This window comes from Pelodiscus sinensis, chromosome 30 (assembly GCF_052426305.1).
Source record: "Pelodiscus sinensis isolate ZL-2025 chromosome 30, ASM5242630v1, whole genome shotgun sequence".
Taxonomy (NCBI): domain Eukaryota; kingdom Metazoa; phylum Chordata; order Testudines; family Trionychidae; genus Pelodiscus; species Pelodiscus sinensis.
In genome coordinates this window covers 15,175,131-15,186,675 of record NC_143081.1, presented here as the reverse complement: position 1 = coordinate 15,186,675, position 11,545 = coordinate 15,175,131, and the positions used below count along the sequence as shown (strand labels likewise).

The 11,545-nt window shown below is 54.2% G+C and overlaps 1 protein-coding gene across 1 annotated transcript; it reads right to left on the bottom strand.

Annotated features, from left to right (window-relative positions):
• Positions 1-8,368: 8,368 nt before the first annotated feature.
• Positions 8,369-9,539, bottom strand: LOC142821313 (olfactory receptor 14I1-like). The gene has a single exon (XM_075912189.2). It carries the CDS (start codon positions 9,350-9,352, stop codon positions 8,369-8,371), a length of 984 nt encoding a protein of 327 aa, XP_075768304.1. The 5' UTR covers positions 9,353-9,539.
• Between the last annotated feature and the right edge of the window lie 2,006 nt (positions 9,540-11,545).

The window sequence follows — 11,545 nt, the reverse complement described above, 5'->3', positions numbered from 1 at the left end:
CTACACCACAAAGGTTTTGCGCAAACACGGCCGTCTTCGCGCGAAAACCGGTGGAGCGTCCGCACCTCAAGCACGATGTGCACGATCCAATGTACCATAGAACAGCAGACGAGGGGGCTTTTGCCGGTGGAGCTGTTCCTCTCCCCACCAGGGCGCTACAGCTCTTGCGCCAAGGGGCAAGTCTGGACACTCCGCAGGGTTTTTGTGCAAGAACCGGCCTCCCGGAAGGAACACCGGTGGCCGCTTGGACGCTCCACAGCATCAGTCACAACGCCCTTGTCCCGGTCTGCTGGCCCCTCTTACAGCGGCAGGCCCCCTGCACAGCCATTGTGGCAGGAAGCTTGCCCACAGCCAGCGGCCTTGTTGTGTGTCTCTGTCGGCACAGATGGCCGAGCAAGCAGATGCCAGGGAGCAGCCACAGGGCTCCCACGACCTCCCCAAGAGCAGCAGGTGCCGTTCCCCAGCCTGGTCATCGGCTGAAATTGGGACCCTCCTAGAACTGGGCAGGGAGGGAGGAGTCGCTCCAGGAACCCCGGGCAAAGCACTGGAATGCGGAAATCCATTCCCGCGTGGCCACGTCCCTGATGGAGCGAGGTCTCCCTGCCCAGAGCATGGGGCAGGTCCGAGCCAAGGTGCAGTAACTCCAGCAGGGACATGTCAGGGCGACGGAGCAGTGCGGGCCCTCCAGGCAGGACCACAAGCCTACCCCTACTATAGGCAGCTCCACCACATCCTTGGGCCACATCCTCTTCCTGCTCCATCGTGGTCCACTCCAGCCTGGCACACACACACCAGCCCCTGCACATGCCCAGGAGCCTGCTGCCAGCCTTGTGCCTGGCTACACGCATCCTGCCCCGGGGGGAGAGGGAGAGCGCAGCCAGCTGCAAGCAGGCTGGCCACCGGGGCGCAGACACCCCCCCCCCCCCCCACATGCCCTGGGGTGTTGCACACAGGACACAGGCAGGCCGGCACGTGTGAGGTGGCAGCTGCTCCCACTGCTAGCCCAGGGAGCCGCAGCTGTGTGCGCACCCCCAGGGAGGGGCAGGCTGCTCATGGCTCCTCAGCTGCCCGAGGGGAGCCTGTGACGGACCGGGCCATGTCTGGGCACAGCTGAGGGCGTCCGCTCAAGGCGAATTGCTCGAATCCGGGGCTCCTTACAGCCCCCAGACTGGTGACCTCTCCAAACAGGCCACAAACCAGTCCCACAGAGCGCTTCAGCTGCCTGCCTGAAGCCTCCCGAGCAAAACCCCTCCGACACCCCAGCAATATCCGTGCCCCAGATGGCCCCGGGCCTCATACACAGGTGGGGGGTCCTAGCACCCAATCCCACCTACCCCGAACAAGTTCTGTCCGGTTCCAGGAAACCAGCCACAGATCCCTGGTCAATTTACCCTCTGGACCTTACCCACAAATCACGCTGGGCCAATCCTTTAGAATCTATATCTAAAGGTTTATTACTACAAGGAAGAAAAGCATGAGAGTAAGGTTATTAAAGTACAGTACGTTACATGCACCGAATCTCCCAGTTCTCGATGCAGGCTCTAGCAGAGATGTTACAGCTGCTGGTTTAAAAGTTCTTATTGCACATCCTACGATCAGGATGGGTTCACAGGTCTTCCAGGCTCTTCAATCCCTGCACTGCTGCCTCTGGGATGAAGTGCTGAGCTGAGAACAAAATGGCATCGACCTCATGGCCTCTTTATACCCCCTTCCTGGCCTCTTCTGGTCTCAGCCGGTCACCTGGTCCTCAGCCTCTCTCTGCTGGCCACTCTTAGGTGTCCGCCCTCCTGCTTTAGGTGTGTCGTTAGCCCATTGAGAGCCATTGTCCCACAGGGCCTCGCTAATTAGCATGTCCACAGGCCCGGGCTCTGCCCAATGCTCAGCCACATGCAGAGAAGTATTCAGTATCCACACAGATTACAGATTCCTAACTACACACACAGGTATTATACAACCACATAAATAGCTTACATAGGTTTATCAGATAATAAGCTTCTATTCAGCACCCCACATGGCCCCCTTTTATACCATTGTTGGGGCCAGCATCCCCACCTATGGGTGCAGCCATGATCTGGCTGCTTCCCTCCAATTCGGTAATGTGACAGAGCCGCTGTGGCTGGACACATCCCGCGCCTGCCTGGCTGTGGTGTGTGCATGCAGGGAAGGTGTGGGGTGGGTAGCACGGCTCTCTGGCCACCTCGGGGCCCGTGACACAGGGCGGGCTGGGCTGGCCACACACGGCCTTCCACCGGGACATCCCCTCCTGCGGGCTGTGGACGGGTGCGGTGGCTGCTCACATAGGAGGCCACGGCCACGGGGTATGTGCATGCAGGGAGGACTGAGCGCCGCTCTCTGTGTCTTCTCCACAGCCGGACCAGCCAGGACGGAGGTCCGCACCACGCCGCGGCAGCCACCTTCCACAGTCCAAGGGATCCGCAGACGAGCCAGGCCTGGGGAGGAGCTGATGCGCCAGCACATCGGGGTGACGCGCGACATCCATGCCACCCTGGCCCGCCGGCTGAACACAAACCTGGAGTGACCTGGTGAGGGAACAGCCGCCTCCTGCCTTTCACCCCTTTACCCCCCTCCAATACCCACGGCCCACCCATCTGCCCACCCTGTCATCCGCCGGCTCCCTCCCTTCCCCACGGCCATGCCTATGGCCCCTTACGGCCACTCCTCATGCCCCCCCGCTGACCCTGACCCCGGCTCCAGCTGCCCCTCCTGCTCACCCCTATGGGGTCCCTAGCCACACCCCACCCGCCCCCAATGGGGCTCAGCAAGCTGCCCCACCACTCCTCCCAGTCCTAATCCCCCATCCCAGTTCAGCCTCCCTCCCCCGACTACCTTTGTTAATGTTTAATAACAAAAGAGTCGTTTTGTTGTAAAAACAAATAAAGGAAGTATGTTCATAGGAAGGTCAGAGTCAGGACGGCCAGTTCTCAGGAACCGAGTTTACTCCCTGTTCTTAGGAGGCTTTGTGTAACCCTTCTGCCAGGCAGCACCAGCAGCAGCCAGAGCTGGGTCCAATATTTAGGGGTTCCTCTCCATCCATCCAACACAGAGCTGGCACAAGCCCCACCAAGTAACCTGGGAAATTCACACGCAGTCCCGGGCACGTCCGAGAGGCAATGCCTCCCCACCTGCAAGCAGGAAGTCTGAGCAGAGAAAAACCCTTAACAAAAGGGGAAGGAAGTTGCGTGGCATTGAGTTGGGAAAACACCCCACACAATGCTCCTAAACAAAGCCACAAGTGACCCTCCCTTCTCACGTCGGTTGGGCAATTTCCTTTGCATCTCAGGTTCTCAAGTCCAGCAAGGTAAATGCTTCCTCCACATGGCCAGCCCCAACTCGCAGTTTTAACTCTTAGCAAGCAGGGTAGAAGAAATCCAGCCCTAGCACAATTAGCAGACGCTTCAGAGGGGGAGCTAGTCAGTAACTGGAACAACTCACAAAAAAAAAACAAATAGTCCAGCAGCACCTTAGAGTCTAAGGGTATGTCTACACTAGCCCCCTAGTTCGAACTAAGGAGGCTAATGGAGGCATTTGAAGTTGCAAATGAAGCCCGGGATTTAAATATCCCGGGGTATGTCTACACTACAGCACTATTTCGAATTAACTTAATTAAGCTCATTCAAAATAACACATCTACACACAGAAACTATTTCAAAATAGCGCGTCCACACTGAGCGGACCCTGAACCGGGGTTAAGGCTGGCCAGAACCAGTGCCGGCAGGGCATCAGGTTGGGACTTAGTGTGTGGAGCTGCTGCCTGAGGCTAACTGAGCTCCGTGCTTAAAGGGACCCGACCCCCACCCCGGACAGACAGTTCTCAGGGTTCCCCGCTTGCTTGTCTACCTCGATGAGGGACAGCAAAGCAGTCCTGGCTTGGAGTGCCCTGAGCGCCCGCACTCGGGACACCACAGGACTCGGCCACATGGAGCCAGAGCTGCTCCTGGGTATGCCGGTGCGTCTCGTGCGGTCGTTGTCATCAGCCCCGCTGCACTTGCTGCAGGCTGCCGTCCGGGGGGTCCATCGAGGGGCTGTCAGGGTCCAGGAGGCCCTGAGGGAGAGTCTCCCCAGTCCTCCCAATCAGGGGATGGTGCCCCATTCCTCCCTCACATCCTTCCACTTACCCCTCCCTAACCCCCCTTCCTGATGTCAAATAAAAGACACGTATGTTCAAAAATAGAAACTGGGTTTATTGAACAAAACTGGGGGGCGGGTGGACCTCTGGGGAGACTGGGGAAAGGAGGTGGGAGAGGGGAAGAGAGAGGGTGGGAGAGGGGAGGGGGAAACCTGGGAGGAGAGAGCTGGAAGGGGGAAGCAAGGGAAAGATGGGGGAGGGGAAGCTCAGGGTTGGGGGTCTCAGCGGACCAACCTGACTTTCATGCAAACCTGCTTCTGGGTTTGCATGTGGCCTTTGGTGGCCAGGCTGGCAGCTCTCCTGCCATAGACGGCCACGTTCCTCCATCTAGTGCGGAGATCATGGACATTGGGGGCATCCCCCCCAAACCTGAATAAGGTCCATGATCTCCACCCTGCACCAGGAAGGCACCCACCTTCTCCAACCCCTGGCAGGCTCCTGGGAGCTGGCAGACTGCTCCTGGGGAGCGGTGGAGGGCTGGCTGCCAGGGGCTTGCTGGCTCCTGTTTTGGGGCCACTGGGCCCCGTTGGTCACTGCTGGCTCTGGGCTGGCAGGCTTGGAGCTGGCACAGGCACTGTGGCCAGGGTCTACCCCTTTAATGGCTCCGGGGCTGGGGGAGAGGAGAGGAAGTTTTCGTGGTTGTGCCCAGAGTGGCCACCAGGGCTCCCTGGGAAGGGCTGGAGGCCCCCTATTTCGAATGAAGTGTCTATACAACACTTAATTCGAAATAGCTATTTCCAATTTGGTGTTGCTCCTCGCAGAATGAGGTTTACCAAATTCGAAATAAGGGCTCCACTATTTCGAATTTATTTCGAAATAGCAGTTTGCCTGTGTAGATGCTATTAAAGTGAATTCGAAATAACTGCTGTTATTTCGACTTGAGTTTGTAGTGTAGACATACCCCGGGCTTTATTTGCATCTTCCCGTCCGAGCGTCATTTTTAAATCCCCTTAGACCGAACTAACAGCCCACGGCTACAGGCGGCAGTCAAACGTTAACTCGAACTAAGTCCTGAGTTCAAGTTAACGGTTACACTGCATTCCACAATGGTAGGAATAACTAGTGGAGCGAGGTAACTAGTGGTGGGTTCCAGGGATCTGTAGTGGAACCAGAGCTGCTCAACGAATCATAAATGGTCTTGAAAAAGGAGTAAACAGAGAGTTGGCAAAGTTTGCAGATGAAACAAAATTACTTAAAATAGTTAAAAGTTGCCTGGGCAGAGTTTACAAAGGGACCTCGCAAAACTGGGTGATTGGGCAACACAAGGGCAGATGGAAATCAGTGTTGATAAATGCAAATTAATGCACTTGGGGAAATACAATCCTTGCTGTACAAACAAAAAAGATAAGGTTCAAATTAGCTGCCATGACTCAATCTAGAGAGCTTAGAATCACTGTAGTTAGTTCCCTGAAAACATCTGCTCCGTGTGCAGTGGCAGTCAGAAAGCAAACAGAATATTGGGGGTCCTTAGCGGACCACAAGCTAAATTTGAGCCAACAGTGGGATGCTGTTGCAAAAAAAGCAAACCTGATTCTGGGCGGCATAAACAGGAGTGGGGTGAGCAAGACACGAGAAGTCATTCTTCCGCTCTGCTCTGCGCTGGTTAGGCCTCGGTTGGAGGATTGTGTCCAATTCTGGGCACCGCATTTCAAGAAAGAGGTGGAGAAATTGGAGAAGGTCCAGAGAAGAGCAACAAAAATGATGAAAGGTCTGGAGAACATGAGCTAGGAGGGAAGACTGAAAGAACTGGGCTTGGTTAGTTTACAAAAGAGAAGACAGAGGGGACATGAGAGCGCTTTTCAGGTATCTAAAAGGGTGTTACAAGGAGGAGGGAGAAAACTTGTTCTCCTTGGCCTCTGAGGACAGGACAAGGAACAATTGACTTAAGCTGCAGCAAGAGAGATTGAGGTTGGACATTTGGAAAAACTTCCTGCCTGTGCTGGTGGTTAATCACTGGAATAAATTGCCCAGGGAGGTTGTGGAATCTCCCCTGAAGAGCAGGTTGGACAGACACCTGTCAGGGATGGTCTAGACGGTGCTTGGTCCTGCCGTGCAGACAGGGGACTGGAGTCGATGGCTCTCGAGTCCCTCCCAGTTCTCGTGTTCTAGGATTCTGTGATTAGGAAAGGAATAGATAATAAGACAGAAAATATCAAACTGCCTCTCTGTAAAGTCACGGCGCCCACATACCGTGTACAGACACGCTCACCCCATTTAAAAGTATAAAAGTTGGATTTGGAAAAGATGCAGAAAGGGCCACCGAAACGAGGAGGGGTGAGGAACAGCTTCCATCGGAGGAGAAACTAACAAGACTGGGACTGTTCAGCTAGGACAAGAAATGACGAAAGGGCGGGATGGGGGGGTGGGGGAAGGATTTGTTAGAGGGCTAGAAAATCAGGAATGGTGTGGGGGAAAAGAGACCAAGGAAATGTTATTCATTCCAGCACTAATGGAGCACAGGAAAGCACACACAGAGGCTGATAGGCTGCAGGTTTTAAACAAGCAAACGGGATGATTTCTTTGCAATCAACCTTTGGACCTTTTTCTGAGGAGATGGGCGAAGGGCCCAAACTATAAAACTAGAACAGGATTCCACTGAGAACTAGGTAAATCCATGGACTTCTTCACTAGATCCGCCCATCAATACTTATTAGCCAGGCTGGGCAGGGAAGGGTCCCTGGCTTTTGTGTGTCAGGGGCTGGGAATGGGCGACAGGGGAGGGGTCACTGGACTGTGGGTATAAGGGGGGCAGTAACTATCTAAGGATATGGCTTGGTGTCTTAATTTTGATTTCCAAAATGAGTCAGAGGTTCCCAGGTAGAAACAGCCAGACACTACATTTGGATTCAGGAAAACTTAATTTTGAATATCTATCTTCGCCAAAGGATTAATGCCCACACAACAGATATTAGACAGGATCACAAAGAAAAAACAGTTTCTTGCCATTTCAACCAGAAAGGACATTGACTCAACGACTTGATTACCTGCATCCTGCTTCAAAGGCCTTTTAAGACTACACTTGAAAGAGAATCCTCTGAACTGTCATTCATGCTTAAGTTCTCCACTTTATACCTAAGTTTGAATAAAGATTCTAACTATCTTACCCATTACAAAGATAGCTTCCCCAATTATCACCTCTAATATCATTAGCTCACAGACATTTACCTCCCCCCATCCCCTTTCTGTTCTGAAATTTGATTTGTCCTTTTCATATGTGTTCATTTTTTTAAAATTGTATCCTTTGGTATATATGGTTGTGGCAATTTTCTTCCACTATTTGATCTGAGGAAGTGGGTCTGGCCCACGAAAGCTCATCATCTAATAAACCATCTTGTTAGTCTTTAAAGTGCTACATAGTCCTATTTTTTGTTTTATTTATCCCCACACATGCCCTCTTATCTATCTATCCATCCATCCACACGCACCCCCTCCATCTATCTCTTTCAGAGGCTGGGAATGGGATACAGGGGAGGGATCACTGGATGATTCCCTGTTCTATTCACACCCTCTGGGCACCTGGCATTGGCCACTGTGAGCAGACAGGACACTGGTCTGGATGGGCCTTTGGTCTGACCCACTTTCTCATGTTCTTATTAAAATCATCATTCCAGCTGGAATTCAACCATTCCTACACCTGCAGATTCCCTTTCCTGTCCCTTGGTCAGTATGGGAAAAATTGAGCTCTCATGGAAAGTCCTATCAAAGTGTTTACATCTCAACACCCTCTAGTCGATGGCAAGAACAAACATTTTTTTCTAAGCAAACATACCCCACGCTTCTCAATTCACCCCAAACAGCTCCACCAGCAAAACAAAAAAGCAGAGACAATCAAGGAAAGAAAACATCACAGATTCCAAACAAAAACATTAAACTTTCCACTCCCGGAAAGAGAAAAGCAAACACTCAACAAAGGTGACTCAAGACATTGCGTTAGCTACCAATTTAATGTGCAAGGGGCTCTCACAACATGATGATGGTACCAATACAACCCTCACAATGGATTAATGGATCTGTCCTGACTTTATTTACCCTGCTGGAACCCGACAAACTTTGTTGATTTAAGTGGAGTTGAACTGGAGTGCTACTATCGCATACGCACTAGTGGAACTCAACAGAGAGTCCATTGACTTAATCGGAGTTGGACTGGAGTTTCGCGATCATGTACGCTCCTTGCATGTGATTTTCCCAGAGAATGAATGTTCTCATACTTGAATGCTGCTATTACAAAAGCCAGAATAAAGTCACGGGCATGGGAGAAAGCCAGAGCATGTTATTTCTGGTGAATAATGTCCATACTGTTAGCCTTCTCAATGCCGCTTTGATCTCCTTGTTCCTCATGCTGTAGATGACTGGATTCATCATGGGCGGCACCACGGCGTAGACCACAGCCACCGCCAGATCCAGTCCTGGGGCTGAGCTGGAGCGGGGCTTGAGGTGGGCAAAGGTGCCAGTGCAGATGAACAAGGAGATGACGATGAGGTGGGGGAGGCAGGTGGAGAAGGCCTTGTGCCGGCCCTGCCCGGAAGGGATTCGCAGCACCGCGGAGAAGATGTGCGCGTACGACACGACGATGAAAGCGAAGCAGCCTAATAGCAAGCAGGCGCTAAAGCCCAGCACGCCAACTTCGCTGCGGTACGCGCCGGGGCACAAGAGCTTGAGGAGCTGGGGGAGTTCACAGAAGAACTGGTCAATGACGTTGGACTGGCAGAGGGGCAACCAGAAGGTGTTCCCGGTGTGCAGAGCAGAGTAGACCAGACCAGTGAGCCAGGCGCCGGCGGCCAAGCGGACACACGCTGTCCGGTTCATCACGCGCTCGTAGTGCAGCGGTTGGCAGATGGCCACGTACCGGTCGTAGGCCATGACGGTGAGCAAGCCAAAGTTGGCTGCAGCAAAGAAGACGAAGAGAAAGACTTGGGCAACGCATCCCACATAGGAAATGGAGCGGATGTCCAGGAGGGAGTTGGCCATGGACTTAGGGACGGTGACGGAGATGGAGCCGAGGTCAAGGAGGGACAGGTTCCCCAGGAAGAAGTACATAGGGGTGTGGAGCTGGCGGTTGACGGCAATGGCTGAGATGATGAGAAGGTTCCCCACCAGGGTGGCCAGGTAAAGAACCAGGAACAGCACGAAGTGCAGAATCTGCAGTTCCCGGATGTCGGAGAACCCCAGGAGCAGGAACTCAGCCATGGAGCTTTGGTTGGACATTTTCTCCCTCAGCACATGGTGGGATGACTGCGGAGGGAAAAAACAAAGACTGGGATCCAGGGTCCCGTCTTACCCGAGGTGACGGCACCTCTCCTCTGACAACCAGGCCATTAGTCAGGCGTGTTAGCCCATCAACGCACATGGCCGTCGCTCCCAACGTTTCTGGGTGGTTTTACACCGTCTGAGGATCTGGCCCAGGGATTGGCTTGAGGAAATCTACTCTACATTTGAGTCTGTCTGTGTCACCAAAGTGCGGGGGTGTCCACAGGCCCTGTCCGTCCATCTGTAGCCAGACGGGACTCTCAGCTGGCTGGGAGCACAGGAGGGTAATTAGTCGACAGGGACACGGCATAGAACAGACTTGTCAGCACAGGAACCAGGAGCATCCTGGACCATCCATCTTGGGAAGAGGGGGGCTGAGAACTAGGGGCCCTGCCCCTGCCCCACAAGCCAGCCAAGAGTGGCATCCATGCAGCTCCTGGTCCCAGCCCTGCCCTTCCTCCAGGCAGGGCTGGATTAAGGAGGGGGACTAGCCGGGCAGCTGCCCAGGGTGCCAACCTATGGGGGGAGCCCGATGGCAGCTATAAGGTGTGCAATGCACCGGGGGGTGGGGCCGCACATGTGCTGTGCGCCCAGGGGTGGAGCTGTGCAAGCATAGCACACCTGCTGCCCGGGTCGCAGGAATGGCTCGAGCTGGCCCTGGCCCCAGGCTTTTGTCCTGCTTCCAGGGCAAAGGATACTACCCGATCGCCCCCCCTCCCAGGCTCCAGTTAGAAAGGTGTTGCCCATTTTGTCCGTGAGAGAATCTGTCCAACTGACATTCCCACCACCATCTAGATATTAGTAAAGCACTCAGGGAAACTGAGGCACGCCCCCGGGGTTACCACAGGACAGTAACACTCACATGCGACAGAACTGAGTGAATGAAATCCCCACGTCATCACAGCCTGTCTGGGTGTCCCACTACGCCCCCATCCCCACGATGGTATGAGCGAGGGCTACCCACACTTGATACGCATCTTCGCTCGCATCGAAACGTAAAGCCAGGGTGAGGATTGTGCCGGGGCATTGGGAGGTGCCTGGAATGGGACGGCGTCTCCTAAAACCATACAGAAAAAAGATGTCGGGAGGGCAGGGGACGGGGCATGGTGACCTCTCGAGGTCCCTTCCAGTTCTTGCATTCTACAGTTCTATGACAATCCCCAGAGCGCGCGCCGTCCTCAAAACCGGCAGAACTGAGTCAGGGTTGGAGGGAGGGCAGGGGCGCAGCATGGGTTCCACCTCTGCCCCCTCCCCTCACTGCGTCTTCTCCATGCTAGGACACCAGGAGGGGATGCCTCCTGTCCCAGCCATGGCACCCAACCAGAGCTGCCCCAGAAATGGTGCTGGGGGACAAGCAGTCCTTCCGTGTCCCCATCCAGCCTAACCTAGGCCTGCCCCAGCTGGGGGCATGCCCCCCTGCCCAAGTGGTGCCCGCTGGAGCTGCGGTAGCCATGGAGAGGTACTTCTCTCCCCCCGGCCCCGAGTTGCTGCCATGAGTGGCCGGGGTGGTCGTCTCTCGTCTGCGTCCCGCATCCTTCCTCCCCAGCCCTGCCCCAGAGCAGTCATTCAAAGGAAGCCAAGACATTTGCATTTTGTTTTCCCTCCAAAAAACCCAACAGGATTTGAGGCCAGGACCTGAGCCATGCCAGGTAAGTCTTCCAGCGTTGTATAACGGATGGAGCAAATTACCATCCCAACCTAACCCAGTCCCTGGTGGACAACAGGGGCAGGAAACAGAAGCACTAAAATACACCCACATCGCCCGATCCCCACCCTTCGAGACAATGCTTCTTGGACCCACCCAGTGTCCATATCACTGGCTTCTTCCCCCCGCTTCCCTCCCCCCAAAGAGCCTGCTCCTCAGCTACAAACAGATTCACGGTACCCAGGACCCGCCGTGTTTCCATCTGCCTCGGCTAACTGTGGATTTGGAATCCTGTCTTGACTCTCTCCCTGACCTGCTTGATTTCCTTAGGCCGGTCTCACCCACCCTTCCAGGATCTGGGACCCCTCGCAACATTTCAACTTGGACCACTCTTGCTTTGACACAGAACTGGGCTTGGTGGCGGTCAGAAGACGCCCATTGAAAAGGTGTTCTAGTTAGGTGGTGCCCATATCCTCCCCGCTGCCTTGCATGTTTCAGGCTTATCA